Source organism: Salmo trutta, chromosome 18 (assembly GCF_901001165.1).
Source record: "Salmo trutta chromosome 18, fSalTru1.1, whole genome shotgun sequence".
Lineage (NCBI taxonomy): Eukaryota > Metazoa > Chordata > Actinopteri > Salmoniformes > Salmonidae > Salmo > Salmo trutta.
This window is the reverse complement of record NC_042974.1, coordinates 51,815,289-51,832,819: the sequence shown is the minus strand read 5'-3', so window position 1 is coordinate 51,832,819 and position 17,531 is coordinate 51,815,289. Positions and strand designations below refer to the sequence as shown.

General features: G+C 46.5%; 1 protein-coding gene across 1 annotated transcript in view; it reads right to left on the bottom strand.

Annotated features, from left to right (window-relative positions):
• The window catches only part of ankfn1a (ankyrin repeat and fibronectin type III domain containing 1a), a gene marked incomplete in the record, with an annotated part of 232,233 nt that overhangs the window by 23,376 nt on the left and 191,326 nt on the right, over positions 1–17,531 (bottom strand). The window contains 5 exon segments of the mRNA XM_029697427.1: positions 6,934–7,100; positions 7,883–8,098; positions 8,215–8,331; positions 8,746–8,878; positions 8,998–9,097. Coding sequence (XP_029553287.1) covers positions 6,934–7,100; positions 7,883–8,098; positions 8,215–8,331; positions 8,746–8,878; positions 8,998–9,097 — 733 coding nt within the window.

Genomic DNA, 17,531 nt, shown 5'->3' with positions numbered 1-17,531 from the left:
TCTCCTCTCCCCTCATCCCTCTCTCTCCCCTCATCCCTCTCTCTCCTCTCCCCTCATCCCTCCTCTACCCTCATCCCTCTCTTTCTCTCCTCTCCCTTATCCTCCCTCTACCCTCATCCCTCTCTTTCTCTCCTCCCCTCATCCGTCTCTTTCTCTCCTCTCCCCTCATCCGTCTCTTTCTCTCCTCTCCCCTCATCCCTCTCTACTCTCCCCTCATCCGTCTCTTTCTCTCCTCTCATCCCTCTCTTTCTCTCCTCAACTGACCATGGGCACAACACTCTCCAGTTTCTCCACATCTATCAATAGCCAAAGCTCCCAAGTATTTCCATGATCTGTAGATGAAAATACATGAGGCTTTGGCACAGTGTCTGTAGCATAATATTACACTGTCAGATCCAAATACACATTGCTGCCCTTCTAGAGTCTGCCTCTCTGTCTCACACACTAACACGAGGGAGGGATAGTGAAAGAGAGACAGTGAAATAGAGAGAATAGAGAGAGAGAAAGAGGGATGAGAGAAGAAAGTCTGTCTGACTGCAGTGTTTTCTTGAGACGAAGGGGAAAAACGCAGTCCAATGTTTCCCTTTGTTTCTCACTTCCCACTGTATCTAGGACCGCAGCACAGCTAACTAGAACCGCAGCACAGCTAACTAGAACCACAGCACAGCTAACTAGGACCGCAGCACAGCTAACTAGAACCACAGTACAGCTAACTAGGACCGCAGCACAGCTAACTAGGACCACAGTACAGCTAACTACAACCACAGCACAGCTAACTAGGACCGCAGCACAGCTAACTAGAACCACAGTACAGCTAACTACAACCACAGCACAGCTAACTAGGACCGCAGCACAGCTAACTAGGACCGCAGCACAGGTGACTAGGACCGCAGCACAGCTAACTAGGACCGCAGCACAGCTAACTAGGACCGCAGCGCAGGTGACTAGGACCGCAGCACAGCTAACTCTGACAATTAATCTGGATGGTTGTACAGTCGTCTCAAATAAAACTGTGAAGGACCTCGGCGTTACTCTGGACCCTGATCTCTCTTTTGAAGAACATATCAAGACTGCTTCAAGGACAGCTTTTTTCCATCTACGTAACATTGCAAAAATCAGAAACTTTCTGTCCAAAAATGACGCAGAAAAATTAATCCATGCTTTTGTTACTTCTATGCTCGACTACTGCAATGCTCTACTTTCCGGCTACCCGGATAAAGCACTAAACAAACTTCAGTTAGTGCTAAATACGGCTGCTAGAATACTGACTAGAACCAAAAAATTTGATCATATTACTCCAGTGCTAGCCTCCCTACACTGGCTTCCTGTTAAGGCAAGGGCTGATTTCAAGGTTTTACTGCTAACCTACAAAGCATTATATGGGCTTGCTCCTACCTATCTTTCCGATTTGGTCCTGCCGTACATACCTACACGTACGCTACGGTCACAAGACGCAGGCCTCCTAATTGTCCCTAGAATTTCTAAGCAAACGGCTGGAGGTAGGGCTTTCTCCTATAGAGCTCCATTTTTATGGAATGGTCTGCCTACCCATGTGAGAGACGCAGACTCAGTCTCAACCTTTAAGTCTTTACTGAAGACTAATCTCTTCAGTAGGTCCTATGATTAAGTATAGTCTGGCCCAGGAGTGTGAAGGTGAACGGAAAGGCTGGAGCAACGAACCGCCCTTGCTGTCTCTGCCTTGTCGGTTCCCCTCTTCCCACTGGGATTCTCTGCCTCTAACCCTTTTACAGGGGCTGAGTCACTGACTTACTGGTGTTCTTCCATGCCGTCCATGGGAGGGGTGCGTCACTTGAGTAGGTTGAGCCACTGACGTGGTCTTCCTGTCTGGGTTGGCGCCCCCCCCTTGGGTTGTGCCGTGGCGGACATCTTTGTGGGCTATACTCGGCCTTGTCTTCGGACGGTAAGTTGGTGGTTGTAGATATCCCTCTAGTGGTGTGGGGGCTGTGCTTTGGCAAAGTGGGTGGGGTTATATCCTGCCTGTTTGGCCCTGTCCGGGGGTATCATCGGATGGGGCCACAGTGTCTTCTGATCCCTCCTGTCTCAGCCTCCAGTATTTATGCTGCAGTAGTTTATGTGTCGGGGGGCTAGGGTCAGTCTGTTACATCTGGAGTATTCTCTTGTCTTATCCGGTGTCCTGTGTGAATGTAAATATGCTCTCTCTAATTCTCTCTTTCTCTCTTTCTTTCTTTCTCTCGGAGGACCTGAGCCCTAGGACCATGCCTCAGGACTACCTGGCATGATGACTCCTTGCTGTCCCCAGTCCACCTGGCCATGCTGCTGCTCCAGTTTCAACTGTTCTGCCTGCGGCTACGGAACCCTGACCTGTTCACCGGACGTGCTTGTTGCACCCTCGACAATTACTATGATTATTATTATTTGACCATGCTGGTCATTTGCGAACATTTTAACATCTTGACCATGTTCTGTTATAATATCCACCCGGCACAGCCAGAAGAGGACTGGCCACCCCTCATAGCCTGGTTCCTCTCTAGGTTTCTTCCTAGGTTTTTGGCCTTTCTCAGGAGTTTTTCCTAGGGAGTTTTTCCCAGCCACCGTGCTTCTTTCACATGCATTGCTTGCTGTTTGGGGTTTTAGGCTGGGTTTCTGTACAGCACTTTGAGATTTCAGCTGATGTACGAAGGGCTATATAAATAAATTTGATTTTGATTTGATTTGAACTAGGACCGCAGCACAGTTAACTAGGGCCACATCACAGCTAACTAGGACCGCAGCATAGTTAACTAGGGCCACAGCACAGCTAACTAGGACTGCAGCACAGTTAACTAGGGCCGCAGCACAGCTGACTAGGGCCGCAGCACAACTAACTAGGACCGCAGCACAGCTAACTAGGACCGCAGCACAGCTAACTAGGACCGCAGCACAGCTGACTAGGATTTCAGCACAGGTGACTAGGACCGCAGCACAGGTGACTAGGACCGCAGCACAGCTAACTAGGACAACAGCACAGCTAACTAGGACCGCAGCACAGCTAACTAGTACCGCAGCACAGGTGACTAGGACCGCAGCACAGGTGACTAAGAGCACAGCCCAGCTAACTAGGACCGCTGTTAAAACAGTCAGCTTCAGTCAGCTGATTCTAGCCATCCTTTATGGCTAGTTCTAGTCGGGCAGCTTAGTGTCATATTCAGAGGACCCCCACTTTTGTTAGTGTCTTATTGGTCAAGGTCACGCCAAATACTTATCACCACATCTCATTCAACCTATCAGCAGCCTTGATTCCTGGGACTTCTGTTTCAGTTAGTCTGTAACACCAGCACACTGTGTGGTCAGAAATGTGCTTTCCCCATCCTGATTAGCACTTCCAAAGTTTTGTGGTCTATTGTGTATAATTAACTCTGCTAGCTGACTAGCATCCAAGAACTCTGCTAGCTGACTAGTGTCCAGGAACCCTGCTAGCTGACTAGCGTCCAGGAACTCTGCTAGCTGACTAGCATCCAAGAACTCTGCTAGCTGACTAGCGTCCAGGAACTCTGCTAGCTGTCTAGCGTCCAGGAACCCTGCTAGCTGACTAGCGTCCAGGAACCCTGCTAGCTGACTAGCGTCCAGGAACTCTGCTAGCTGACTAGCGTCCAGGAACCCTGCTAGCTGACTAGCGTCCAGGAACCCTGCTAGCTGACTAGCATCCAAGAACTCTGCTAGCTGACTAGCGTCCAGGAACCCTGCTAGCTGACTAGCGTCCAGGAACTCTGCTAGCTGACTAGCGTCCAGGGACCCTGCTAGCTGACTAGCGTCCAGGAACCCTGCTAGCTGACTAGCGTCCAGGAACCCTGCTAGCTGACTAGCGTCCAGGAACTCTGCTAGCTGTCTAGCGTCCAGGAACTCTGCTAGCTGACTAGCGTCCAGGAACCCTGCTAGCTGACTAGCGTCCAGGAACTCTGCTAGCTGACTAGCGTCCAGGAACTCTGCTAGCTGACTAGCGTCCAGGAACCCTGCTAGCTGACTAGCGTCCAGGAACTCTGCTAGCTGACTAGCGTCCAGGAACTCTGCTAGCTGACTAGCGTCCAGGAACCCTGCTAGCTGACTAGCGTCCAGGAACTCTGCTAGCTGACTAGCGTCCAGGAACCCTGCTAGCTGACTAGCGTCCAGGAACTCTGCTAGCTGACTAGCGTCCAGGAACTCTGCTAGCTGACTAGCGTCCAGGAACCCTGCTAGCTGACTAGCGTCCAGGAACTCTGCTAGCTGACTAGCGTCCAGGAACCCTGCTAGCTGACTAGCGTCCAGGAACTCTGCTAGCTGACTAGCGTCCAGGAACTCTGCTAGCTGTAGCCAAGGAGCATTGCACACATACTTCTACCTATTCCTCCCAGCCCCATAGAAATCAGATCTGATATTACTCAAACACACACACACACACGGACACATGCATGCATTAGTACGCACACACAAACACACACTCACAGCCTCAGAGTCAATGTAACATAATACTGTAGGTAGATTAGCGGTGAGTGTCCCAGTAGAGAATGTGTGTAATGCGGTGAATGTTAGCTGACAACATCAGAGGTGTAAACAGCGAGTTGGCATTCCTCTAAGTCAGGGATCATCAACTAGATTCAGCCGCGGGCCGATTTTTTCTTGAGCAGATGGTCAAGGGGCCAGAACTTAATTACAAATAATTTGTAGACCGCAAATTGACCGCAAGAAGCCCAAACAGATATAATGTTTGAATAAAACATGAATCATTTCAAACCTTGCTTACATTTGTATGCGATTCCGTGTCTCTCTATTATGCATGGGAATACTTGGGAACAGATTTCTTAAATTAAAATCACTTGGAGCTGATTTCCTGGTGTTTTTACAGTCTTATTTTTCTGCTCAGAATACTTGGGGGGACAAATAACAACACCTGCGGGCCAAATTCGGCCCGGGGGCCACCAGTTGGGGAACCCATCTCTAAGTTAATGTTCTAACAAAAACTGTTACGGTGCCAAGTCCTAGACCTAATACCACCTAGAAAACAGACAGACTCTAATACCACCTACAGTATACACAGCCAGACAGACAATCTAAAAACAGACCTGTAGTTACTCAGCATAGAGTTCTCATTCTCAAATTGTGTGAATTGATTCGGGGCGGGAGGGTTTTGAGCTTGTGTCTGTGCACCTTTCAGCCTACTCCAGCTCTCTCTCAGTCACAGCAGCTGCAGCCTCTAGCAGCACCAGGATTCCAATATTGGCTGGGCCAGAGACATTTGTTGGCATGATGAAATGTATATTTCTGATTATTGAAATGCTTCAAATTGTGATACGAACAGGCTGGAGTGTACTCGGGAGAATGAAGATCCCCAATACAATGACAGGCAGCCCATCTCAGTATCAGAAGAAGCCCATATTCCAATGGCAGATACATCCTAACAAAATAAACCCTATGACTGTCCTGCTAATGTGCCTTACTGGACCTTGTAAACTATCCAAAGTAGACCCATTACTGACTCAAATGTTTCCTTAATCAAACATACATTTAAAACAAAGGGCTTTTTAGCGATTATTCAAATGGATGTTTGGTGTTTGGCAGACAAGCAAGTTATTTATTGTTTAATTATTCAAGGCTACTTTTGTTATTTCATATAAAAAATAAAATGCTTGATTGTATTTAAAGGCATGAACGACTCGTATGCTGTGTACCGACATGAATTAATGATTGATTGATTATATCGAAGTAGGCTAAGTGACGTTAAGACCTAAAAAACAGGGCATGCTTACACAGCTCTCTGGTGGATAGATTATATAAGGCTACTTCGTGAGTCAAGTGCAAAATAATACACTTGATTTAGGATACATCTTGGCATGCTAAATGTTTCTGATCAGTGATAGATGAGAAAACAAATAAACGAGCGACCTCCACTTGGCCAGCCAGAGATCAACCAACCAAATATACAGGCGGAGATTCAGTGACAATCACATTGACTGATTATCAGACAAGTTACAGGCTTTTGGTCGGGAGTAGGACAGGCTACTATGTGAGTGAAGAGCAAAATCAACTTGTTAAACTACATAACATGCTAGCAACATGTTCTGATCAGCAAATATATGAGTAAGCTAGAATAAAGATAAACATGTGCACTCGCCTCAACTTAGCAAACATTTTCCCAGCCTAATTGTTACCAAATATCCAAACCCGGGATTCAGTTAAAACAAAAATCTGACATCGATCGATTTATCTAGACCTTTCCCACACGCTTGTCCCAAAGCAGCGTGATGGCGCTGTCCCAATCAAACGGTGCTGAAATGATCATATAGGTGACCACACACTACCATTGCTTTAAATTAGTATAATGGTTGGATATGACTTAGGGAATTTCAGTATAAGCAAGAATTTGATACATGCCTTTAATTGCATTAGCCTACTTTATTCAAATATTTTTGTCATTCAGTTGATCATTTCTACGGTGAGTTTCCTCGTCTCCTCACTCCGCTGCCGCCCTCATCCACCCCAAGGGCTGTTTCCTCGTCTCCTCACTCCGCTGCCGCCTGCATCCACCGCATTGCTCTCAATACGAGTTTAAATCAATATACTGTTTTCTAGTAATATGGCTTTTATTTCAGGTTCGGGCTCATTTAATTTCTGTGATGTCGGTCCGAGCCTGGGCTCGGGCTTCAGCTCACCATGCTTAGGTTGGACCGGGCTAGAATTTTGGAACCATGTTGCAACACTGTGATGGAGGAGCTGTCCAAAATCAACCTCTCTTGAAGTGATGCTCAACATATTTCATGGAGGGAGTTCATTGCAGCCTTAAACTGATGTCACATGAAGTAATCTGGATGCAATTTTGGTTGCTAGCTACAAAGTTGCATCTTGGTTGCTCTGTGTGTCACCCCCTACAAACCCAAAGGTAATGTAAAGGTAAGAATACGTAAGACAGTAAGTACACATCCAGCTGTGGTGAGTCCTTACCTGGAGACATTGCCGTTGTCTCGTACCCGCGTGTGGCACAGCATGTTGGGCATCCTCTGTGGCACCAGCACCCTGATCTGGTCTACAGAGCTGCTGAGCTTCAGGTAGCCCAGGTACAGACCTGGGACCAGGCGATGCTGGCTACGCCTCTGGTAGGCCAAGATGTCCTGAGGAGGGAGGGACAGAGGGAGGGAGGGAGGGAAAGAGAGAGAGACAGAGAGAAAAAGGGGAGAGAGAATATACAGGGTCAGTGGATGAATGTGTGTGTGTGTGAGTGAGTGTGGTACCTGTATAGTGATGAGCAGTATGTCCAGTGCATAGGGTATAATCAATTATTTATATATACACTAGATGACTGACAGGGGGCGCTGTAATGAAGCCATCTTGGCACTCCCCCACCATGTAACAAATATTTTGGAAGCTATAGAAATGCATTAATTAATGTCTACATTTGCTTTGACCACGTTTATTCTATTATAGACACCTCAATGCATACTTTAAATGATATAATGTGAGGTAAACATGTTCCTTAAGGTATAATCTTTTGAAAGTTCTAATGTTACTGTCCCCACTACAACAAAAGAAACACTTAAATACATGTAATTTTGTCCATGAAACATTTAATTGAAATACTGCAGAATTCCATTCATTCCTCTGGAGGACTGCTTCTTCTGGGGAGTGCCAATATGGCCGACCGGTGGCTTCAAAGCCTCTCATTCAGGGTTTATATACATCATTGGTTATAATATATGCTACTTAGCAGACATTTCTATCCAAAGAGACTTACAGTTGTGTGTGCATAAGTATGGGTGATACCTGGAATCAAACCCACTATCCTGATGTAGCAAGTGCCATGCTGTACCAACTGAGCTACAGAGGACCACTATGATATGGTTATGGTGGGGTTATAGTAGAGTTATGGTAATGTTATGGTAAAGCTATCTTCTACCTGTATGGTTATTAGCAGTATGTCCAATGCGTAGGGTTCCTCAGGTGTGGACAGACTCTTCCTCTGGCTCTGTAGCTTGGACACCTGCATCCACTTCCCATTGAAGAAGGAGTACTGGCTCTCCATGTCCCTGATCGTCAATAGCAATACATTACCATGACGATCCTTGATGGGCTCGTAGTGGACACGCCCCAGGTTGTGGGTGCCTAACAGATTCTGAGAATGACATCAGTCGATCAATGAATACACCAATAAATTCATCTATCTGTATGTTTGCCTATCTATTCATCTCTCACTCACACACACACACACACACACACACACGAGTGTACCTGTAGTTGCCCGGCGGCAGACAGCATCTTCTGTCTGGCCTGTAGAGTGGAGGAGGAGGACATGGAGACAGACATACTCTGTCTCAGCCACCGTACATCCTCCCACATACATGACAACTACAGAGAGAGGGAGGAGATATTTACATTTACATTTTAGTCATTTAGCAGACACTCTTATCCAGAGCGACTTACAGTAGTGAATACATACATTTCATTTCATGCATTTTTTTTTTTTTTTATGTACTGGCCCCCCGTGGGAATCGAACCCACAACCCTGGCGTTGCACACACCATGCTGGCGTTGCAAACACCATGCTCTACCAACTGAGCCACAGATAAAGAGAAATAGAGAGGAGAGAGACAGAGACTGCACCATGAAGATAATCTAGAAAAGGTATCATGGTACATTCATTTTTACTCTGCTAAGTATAAAGTCAAATGCAGAATCCTGCTTGATGCAATTTAGTCATACAAAAAATCTATTCAATGTGGCCACTGTTCTTGATATAATGTACTACATTACCCACAATACCTTAGTGAACCAGAGGAAGTCCTGCATGAGAGAGCTGCCGTAGGAGTCATCCACCTCCACTATAGGGATCTGGTCCTCTGCGGTCACCAGAACACTGTCTTTGTGGTAAAACACTGCCGCCAGGTAAACCCCCCTTTAAAACCAGCACAATGGAACAGTCCAGCTCAGTTACACAATGGAGAGTCTCCAATTTGAACAGTCCATGATGTACATCCAGGTGGTGTAATTTACACAAAAACACTACTAGCTCACCTTTTGAGTGTCTTGACGAACTTGTTTGAAGAGTTAAACAGGTGCTTGAGACTTCTGGAGACGGACTGCTTACGGCTTGGGTTCTGGAGCTTTGATGTGTCTGAGAGTAGGAGAGGAGACAGGATGAGGAAGAAGAGAAACTGATTACTTGTCTTCATAGTAAAGAAGACATTTGACCTCTTATTTGTCGGTCTCATTACTTCTGCTGTTTTGAACATGAACTAGTGTCTGTATGTCTGTTTGTGGGCTGATTTGAAATACTCAAATGCTGTCAGAATGAAAATGCTGTCAGAGTAGTGTCTATAAACCCAGGCCTGGGTGTTATTGTGTTATAGTGTCTTGTGTGTTTTTCAGCATTGTAATGATGTTATTCCCTAAAAGTTGTTCGCTATTCAAATGCTGTTACGACTACCAACCCTGCTAACTGTGCTATTCTTGATGTTGTTGTAGTTATCCGCCGTTGGTCACCGGATTATCGCAGGTGTATGTAGTCTCCCGTTAGTGTTTTAAGAATCCCAGCGCTAACACAGCGCTAAACACAGCTGCATGGTTCTGTCTGACTTTTGCAATTGACCACGGAGTGTCTCTGTATGTGTTTCTCCATACTGTTACAATGTTGTTCCCTGCATGTTGACCACTATTGAATGAACTGTTATTGTACAGAACTTGAACATACGTCTTCTAATGGTTTATTCAGTACTGCAATTGTTTTTACTGTCTGTGTTCAGTGCTGTACTAGGACCTTGACTTTCTAAGGAGCATAGTGAGTCTCACTTTATCGGGGTGAGAGAGAGTGGACGGTTTGGAGAGAAAGGGATCGACAGCGAAAGAGAGAGAGAGAGAGCGAGAGAGAGACAAAGAGAGAGAGAGAGAACAACCTTGTTGACTGTGTGTAATGTCGTGAGAGAGAGAGAGAGAACAACCTTGTTGACTGTGTGTAATGTCGTGTCCTTTTCTGGCAGTTGAATGAAAGGAAACAATCACAAAACAACAGCAGGGGAAGAGTGAGTGAGTCAGAAATAAGAGGTTCACAGCGCTGGTCAACTGTCAAGCTTCAGTGACACTCCGTTGTTTTATCTCAGTCTGTTCAGCTGTCTATCCTCCATAGCCCCTATCTAACCCTGTATCACCCCCCTCTCACCCTGCTATCTGCCCCATGACCCTTGGCCCCAGTGATGCCAATCTCCAGACCACAGGGACTCTACCAGCTAACTAAACACATAATCACGGCGTGGAAACACAAGGCAGTCAGACAGACTGACCACAGTACACTGTTAGCTAACTCTACTCGGTTCAGTCACGATTACAGTCACAGTATCATTGCCCTGAGGATGGATGGATGGAGGGAGGGAAGGAGAAATGAAATGTGCCCATGCCACGGTCTGGTAATGTCACTCGCTCCCCTGGGACAGGAGAGATGGAGGGAGGTGAAGGAGGGATGGAGGGAGGGATACAAGAAGGGAAGGGAGATTTCTTCCTTGTTAAGCCCCTAACTGCCTGAGGATCAGGATCTGACTTATATATCCGCAATATCAGACTAAAGATTGAGGCTCTCTCCATGTGTCTCTGTCTCTCTGTCTATCTCTCTCCATGTCTCTCTGTCTATCTCTCTCCATGTCTCTCTGTCTATCTCTCTCCATGTCTCTCTGTCTATCTCTCTCCATGTCTCTCTGTCTATCTCTCTCCATGTCTCTCTGTCTATCGCTCTCCATGTCTCTCTGTCTATCTCTCTCCATGTCTCTCTGTCTATCTCTCTCCATGTCTCTCTGTAGATCTCTCTCCATGTCTCTCTGTCTATCTCTCTCCATGTCTCTCTGTCTATCTCTCTCCATGTCTCTCTGTCTATCTCTCTCCTGTCTATCTGTCTCTCTGTCTATCTCTCTCCATGTCTCTCTGTCTATCTCTCTCCATGTCTCTCTGTAGATCTCTCTCCATGTCTCTCTGTCTATCTCTCTCCATGTCTCTCTGTCTATCTCTCTCCATGTCTCTCTGTCTATCTCTCTCCATGTCTCTCTGTCTATCTCGCTCCATGTCTCTCTGTCTCTCTGTCTATCTCTCTCCATGTCTCTCTGTCTATCGCTCTCCATGTCTCTCTGTCTATCTCTCTCCATGTCTCTCTGTCTATCTCTCTCCATGTCTCTCTGTCTATCTCTCTCCATGTCTCTCTGTCTATCTCTCTCCATGTCTCTCTGTCTATCTCGCTCCATGTCTCTCTGTCTCTCTGTCTATCTCTCTCCATGTCTCTCTGTAGATCTCTCTCCATGTCTCTCTGTCTATCTCTCTCCATGTCTCTCTGTCTATCTCTCTCTATGTCTCTCTGTCTATCTCTCTCCTGTCTATCTGTCTCTCTGTCTATCTCTCTCCATGTCTCTCTGTCTATCTCGCTCCATGTCTCTCTGTCTATCTCGCTCCATGTCTCTCTGTCTCTCTGTCTATCTCTCTCCATGTCTCTCTGTCTATCTCGCTCCATGTCTCTCTGTGTCTTTGTCTATCTCTCTCCATGTCTCTCTGTCTATCTCTCTCCATGTCTCTCTGTCTCTCTCTCTCCATGTCTCTCTGTCTATCTCTCTCCATGTCTCTCTGTCTATCTCTCTCCATGTCTCTCTGTCTATCTCGCTCCATGTCTCTCTGTCTATCTCTCTCCATGTCTCTCTGTCTATCTCGCTCCATGTCTCTCTGTCTATCTCTCTCCATGTCTCTCTGTCTATCTCGCTCCATGTCTCTCTGTGTCTTTGTCTATCTCTCTCCATGTCTCTCTGTCTCTATGTCTATCTCTCTCCATGTCTCTCTGTCTCTCTCTCTCCATGTCTCTCTGTCTATCTCTCTCCATGTCTCTCTGTCTCTCTCTCTCCATGTCTCTCTGTCTCTCTCTCTCCATGTCTATCTGTCTATCTCTTTCCATGTCTCTCTGTCTATCTCTCTCCATGTCTCTCTGTCTCTCTCTCTCCATGTCTCTCTGTCTATCTCTCTCCATGTCTCTCTGTCTATCTCTCTCCATGTCTCTCTGTCTATCTCGCTCCATGTCTCTCTGTCTATCTCTCTCCATGTCTCTCTGTCTATCTCGCTCCATGTCTCTCTGTCTATCTCTCTCCATGTCTCTCTGTCTATCTCGCTCCTTGTCTCTCTGTGTCTTTGTCTATCTCTCTCCATGTCTCTCTGTCTCTATGTCTATCTCTCTCCATGTCTCTCTGTCTCTCTCTCTCCATGTCTCTCTGTCTATCTCTCTCCATGTCTCTCTGTCTCTCTCTCTCCATGTCTATCTGTCTATCTCTTTCCATGTCTCTCTGTCTATCTCTCTCCATGTCTCTCTGTCTCTCTTTCAATCTCTCTCCATGTCTCTCTGTCTCTGTCTATCTCTCTCCATGTCTCTCTGTCTCTCTGTCAATCTCTCTCCATGTCTCTCTGTCTATCTCTCTCCATGTCTCTCTCTCTCTCTCCATGTCTCTGTCTCTCTGTCTATCTCTCTCCATGTCTCTCTGTCTATCTCTCTCCATGTCTCTCTGTCTATCTCGCTCCATGTCTCTCTGTCTATCTCGCTCCATGTCTCTCTGTCTCCATGTCTCTCTCTCTCCATGTCTCTCTGTCTCTCTCTCTCCATGTCTCTCTGTTTATCTCTCTCCATGTCTCTCTGTCTATCTCTCTCCATGTCTCTCTGTCTATCTCTCTCCATGTCTCTCTGTCTATCTCTCTCCATGTCTATCTGTCTATCTCTTTCCATGTCTCTCTGTCTATCTCTCTCCATGTCTCTCTGTCTCTCTTTCAATCTCTCTCCATGTCTCTCTGTCTCTCTTTCAATCTCTCTCCATGTCTCTCTGTCTCTCTGTCTATCTCTCTCCATGTCTCTCTGTCTCTCTGTCAATCTCTCTCCATGTCTCTCTGTCTATCTCTCTCCATGTCTCTCTCTCTCTCTCTCTCCATGTCTCTCTCCATGTCTCTCTCTCTCCATGTCTCTCTGTCTATCTATCTCCATGTCTCTCTGTCTATCTCTCTCCATGTCTCTCTGTCTCTCTGTCTATCTCTCTCCATGTCTCTCTGTCTATCTCGCTCCATGTCTCTCTGTCTCCATGTCTCTCTGTCTCTCTCTCCATGTCTCTCTGTCTCTCTCTCTCCATGTCTCTCTGTTTATCTCTCTCCATGTCTCTCTGTCTATCTCTCTCCATGTCTCTCTGTCTCTCTCTCTCCATGTCTCTCTGTCTATCTGTCTATCTATCTCTCTCCATGTCTCTCTCTCTCTCTGTCTATCTCTCTCCATGTCTCTCTGTCTCTCTGTCAATCTCTCTCCATGTCTCTCTGTCTATCTCTCTCCATGTCTCTCTCTCTCTCCATGTCTCTCTCCATGTCTCTCTCTCTCCATGTCTCTCTGTCTATCTCTCTCCATGTCTCTGTCTCTCTGTCTATCTCTCTCCATGTCTCTGTCTATCTCGCTCCATGTCTCTCTGTCTATCTCGCTCCATGTCTCTCTGTCTATCTCTCTCCATGTCTCTCTGTAGATCTCTCTCCATGTCTCTCTGTCTCTCTTTCAATCTCTCTCCATGTCTCTCTGTCTCTCTTTCAATCTCTCTCCATGTCTCTCTGTCTCTCTGTCTATCTCTCTCCATGTCTCTCTGTCTCTCTGTCAATCTCTCTCCATGTCTCTCTGTCTATCTCTCTCCATGTCTCTCTCTCTCTCTCTCTCCATGTCTCTCTCTCTCCATGTCTCTCTGTCTATCTCTCTCCATGTCTCTGTCTCTCTGTCTATCTCTCTCCATGTCTCTCTGTCTATCTCGCTCCATGTCTCTCTGTCTCCATGTCTCTCTGTCTCTCTCTCCATGTCTCTCTGTCTCTCTCTCTCCATGTCTCTCTGTTTATCTCTCTCCATGTCTCTCTGTCTATCTCTCTCCATGTCTCTCTGTCTCTCTCTCTCCATGTCTCTCTGTCTATCTGTCTATCTATCTCTCTCCATGTCTCTCTCTCTCTCTCTGTCTATCTCTCTCCATGTCTCTCTGTCTCTCTGTCAATCTCTCTCCATGTCTCTCTGTCTATCTCTCTCCATGTCTCTCTCTCTCTCCATGTCTCTCTCCATGTCTCTCTCTCTCCATGTCTCTCTGTCTATCTCTCTCCATGTCTCTGTCTCTCTGTCTATCTCTCTCCATGTCTCTGTCTATCTCGCTCCATGTCTCTCTGTCTATCTCGCTCCATGTCTCTCTGTCTATCTCTCTCCATGTCTCTCTGTAGATCTCTCTCCATGTCTCTCTGTCTATCTCTCTCCATGTCTCTCTGTCTATCTCTCTCCATGTCTCTCTGTCTATCTCTCTCCATGTCTCTCTGTCTATCTCTCTCCTGTCTATCTGTCTCTCTGTCTATCTCTCTCCATGTCTCTCTGTCTATCTCTCTCCATGTCTCTCTGTAGATCTCTCTCCATGTCTCTCTGTCTATCTCTCTCCATGTCTCTCTGTCTATCTCTCTCCATGTCTCTCTGTCTATCTCTCTCCATGTCTCTCTGTCTATCTCTCTCCTGTCTATCTGTCTCTCTGTCTATCTCTCTCCATGTCTCTCTGTCTATCTCTCTCCATGTCTCTCTGTCTATCTCGCTCCATGTCTCTCTGTCTATCTCTCTCCATGTCTCTCTGTCTATCTCGCTCCATGTCTCTCTGTGTCTTTGTCTATCTCTCTCCATGTCTCTCTGTCTATCTCTCTCCATGTCTCTCTGTCTCTCTCTCTCCATGTCTCTCTGTCTATCTCTCTCCATGTCTCTCTGTCTATCTCTCTCCATGTCTCTCTGTCTATCTCGCTCCATGTCTCTCTGTCTATCTCTCTCCATGTCTCTCTGTCTATCTCTCTCCATGTCGCTCTGTGTCTTTGTCTATCTCTCTCCATGTCTCTCTGTCTCTCTGTCTATCTCTCTCCATGTCTCTCTGTCTCTCTCTCTCCATGTCTCTCTGTCTATCTCTCTCCATGTCTCTCTGTCTATCTCTCTCCATGTCTCTCTGTCTATCTCGCTCCATGTCTCTCTCTCTGTCTATCTCTCTCCATGTCTCTCTGTCTATCTCTCTCCATGTCTCTCTGTCTCTCTCTCTCCATGTCTATCTGTCTATCTCTTTCCATGTCTCTCTGTCTATCTCTCTCCATGTCTCTCTGTCTCTCTTTCAATCTCTCTCCATGTCTCTCTGTCTATCTCTCTCCATGTCTCTCTGTCAATCTCTCTCCATGTCTCTCTGTCTATCTCTCTCCATGTCTCTCTCTCTCTCTCTCTCCATGTCTCTGTCTCTCTGTCTATCTCTCTCCATGTCTCTCTGTCTATCTCTCTCCATGTCTCTCTGTCTATCTCGCTCCATGTCTCTCTGTCTATCTCGCTCCATGTCTCTCTGTCTCCATGTCTCTCTCTCTCCATGTCTCTCTGTCTCTCTCTCTCCATGTCTCTCTGTTTATCTCTCTCCATGTCTCTCTGTCTATCTCTCTCCATGTCTCTCTGTCTATCTCTCTCCATGTCTCTCTGTCTATCTCTCTCCATGTCTATCTGTCTATCTCTTTCCATGTCTCTCTGTCTATCTCTCTCCATGTCTCTCTGTCTCTCTTTCAATCTCTCTCCATGTCTCTCTGTCTCTCTGTCTATCTCTCTCCATGTCTCTCTGTCTCTCTGTCAATCTCTCTCCATGTCTCTCTGTCTATCTCTCTCCATGTCTCTCTCTCTCTCTCCATGTCTCTCTCCATGTCTCTCTCTCTCCATGTCTCTCTGTCTCTCTCTCCATGTCTCTCTGTCTCTCTCTCTCCATGTCTCTCTGTTTATCTCTCTCCATGTCTCTCTGTCTATCTCTCTCCATGTCTCTCTGTCTCTCTCTCTCCATGTCTCTCTGTCTATCTGTCTATCTATCTCTCTCCATGTCTCTCTCTCTCTCTGTCTATCTCTCTCCATGTCTCTCTGTCTCTCTGTCAATCTCTCTCCATGTCTCTCTGTCTATCTTTCTCCATGTCTCTCTCTCTCTCCATGTCTCTCTCTCTCCATGTCTCTCTGTCTATCTCTCTCCATGTCTCTGTCTCTCTGTCTATCTCTCTCCATGTCTCTGTCTATCTCGCTCCATGTCTCTCTGTCTCCATGTCTCTCTGTCTCTCTCTCTCCATGTCTCTCTGTCTCTCTCTCTCCATGTCTCTCTGTTTATCTCTCTCCATGTCTCTCTGTCTCTCTCTCTCCATGTCTCTCTGTCTATCTGTCTGTCTATCTCTCTCCATGTCTCTCTCTCTCTCTGTCTATCTCTCTCCATGTCTCTCTGTCTCTCCCCATGTCTCTCTGTCTATCTCTCTATGGCTCTCTGTCTATCTCTCTCCATGTCTCTCTCTCTCCATGTCTCTCTGTCTATCTCTCTCCATGTCTCTGTCTCTCTGTCTATCTCTCTCCATGTCTCTCTGTCTATCTCGCTCCATGTCTCTCTGTCTATCTCGCTCCATGTCTCTCTGTCTATCTCGCTCCATGTCTCTCTATCTCTCTCTCTCCATGTCTCTCTGTTTATCTCTCTCCATGTCTCTCTGTCTCTCTGTCTCTCTCTCTCCATGTCTCTCTGTCTATCTGTCTATCTATCTCTCTCCATGTCTCTCTGTCTCTCCCCATGTCTCTCTGTCTATCTCTCTATGGATTTCTGTCTATCTCTCTCCATGTCTCTCTGTCTCTCTCTCTCCATGTCTCTCTGTCTATCTCTCTCCATGTCTCTCTGTCTATCTCTCTCCATGTCTCTCTGTCTATCTCTCTCCATGTCTCTCTGTCTATCTGTCTATCTCTGTCTGTCTATCTCTCTCCATGTCTCTCTGTTTCTCTCTCTCCATGTCTCTCTGTCTCTCTGTCTATCTCTCTCCATGTCTCTCTGTCTCTCTCTCTCCATGTCTCTCTGTCTATCTCTCTCCATGTCTCTCTGTCTCTCTATCAATCTCTCTCCATGTCTCTCTGTCTATCTCTCTCCATGTCTCTCTCTCTCTCTATGTCTCTCTCCATGTCTCTCTCTCTCCATGTCTCTCTGTCTATCTCTCTCCATGTCTCTGTCTATCTCTCTCCATGTCTCTCTGTCTATCTCGCTCCATGTCTCTCTGTCTATCTCGCTCCATGTCTCTCTCTCTCCATGTCTCTCTGTCTCTCTCTCTCCATGTCTCTCTGTTTATCTCTCTCCATGTCTCTCTGTCTATCTCTCTCCATGTCTCTCTGTCTCTCTCTCTCCATGTCTCTCTGTCTATCTATCTCTCTCCATGTCTCTCTCTCTCTCTTTCTATCTCTCTCCATGTCTCTCTGTCTCTCTGTCTATCTCTCTCCATGTCTCTCTGTCTCTCTCTCTCCATGTCTCTCTGTCTATCTCTCTCCATGTCTCTCTGTCTATCTCTCTCCATGTCTCTCTGTCTATCTCTCTCCATGTCTCTCTGTCTCTCCCCATGTCTCTCTGTCTATCTCTCTCCGTCTATCTCTCTCCATGTCTCTCTTTCTCCATGTCTCTGTCTCTCTCTCTCCATGTCTCTCTGTCTACCTCTCTCTCTGTCTATCTCTCTCCATGTCTCTCTGTCTATCTCTCTCCATGTCT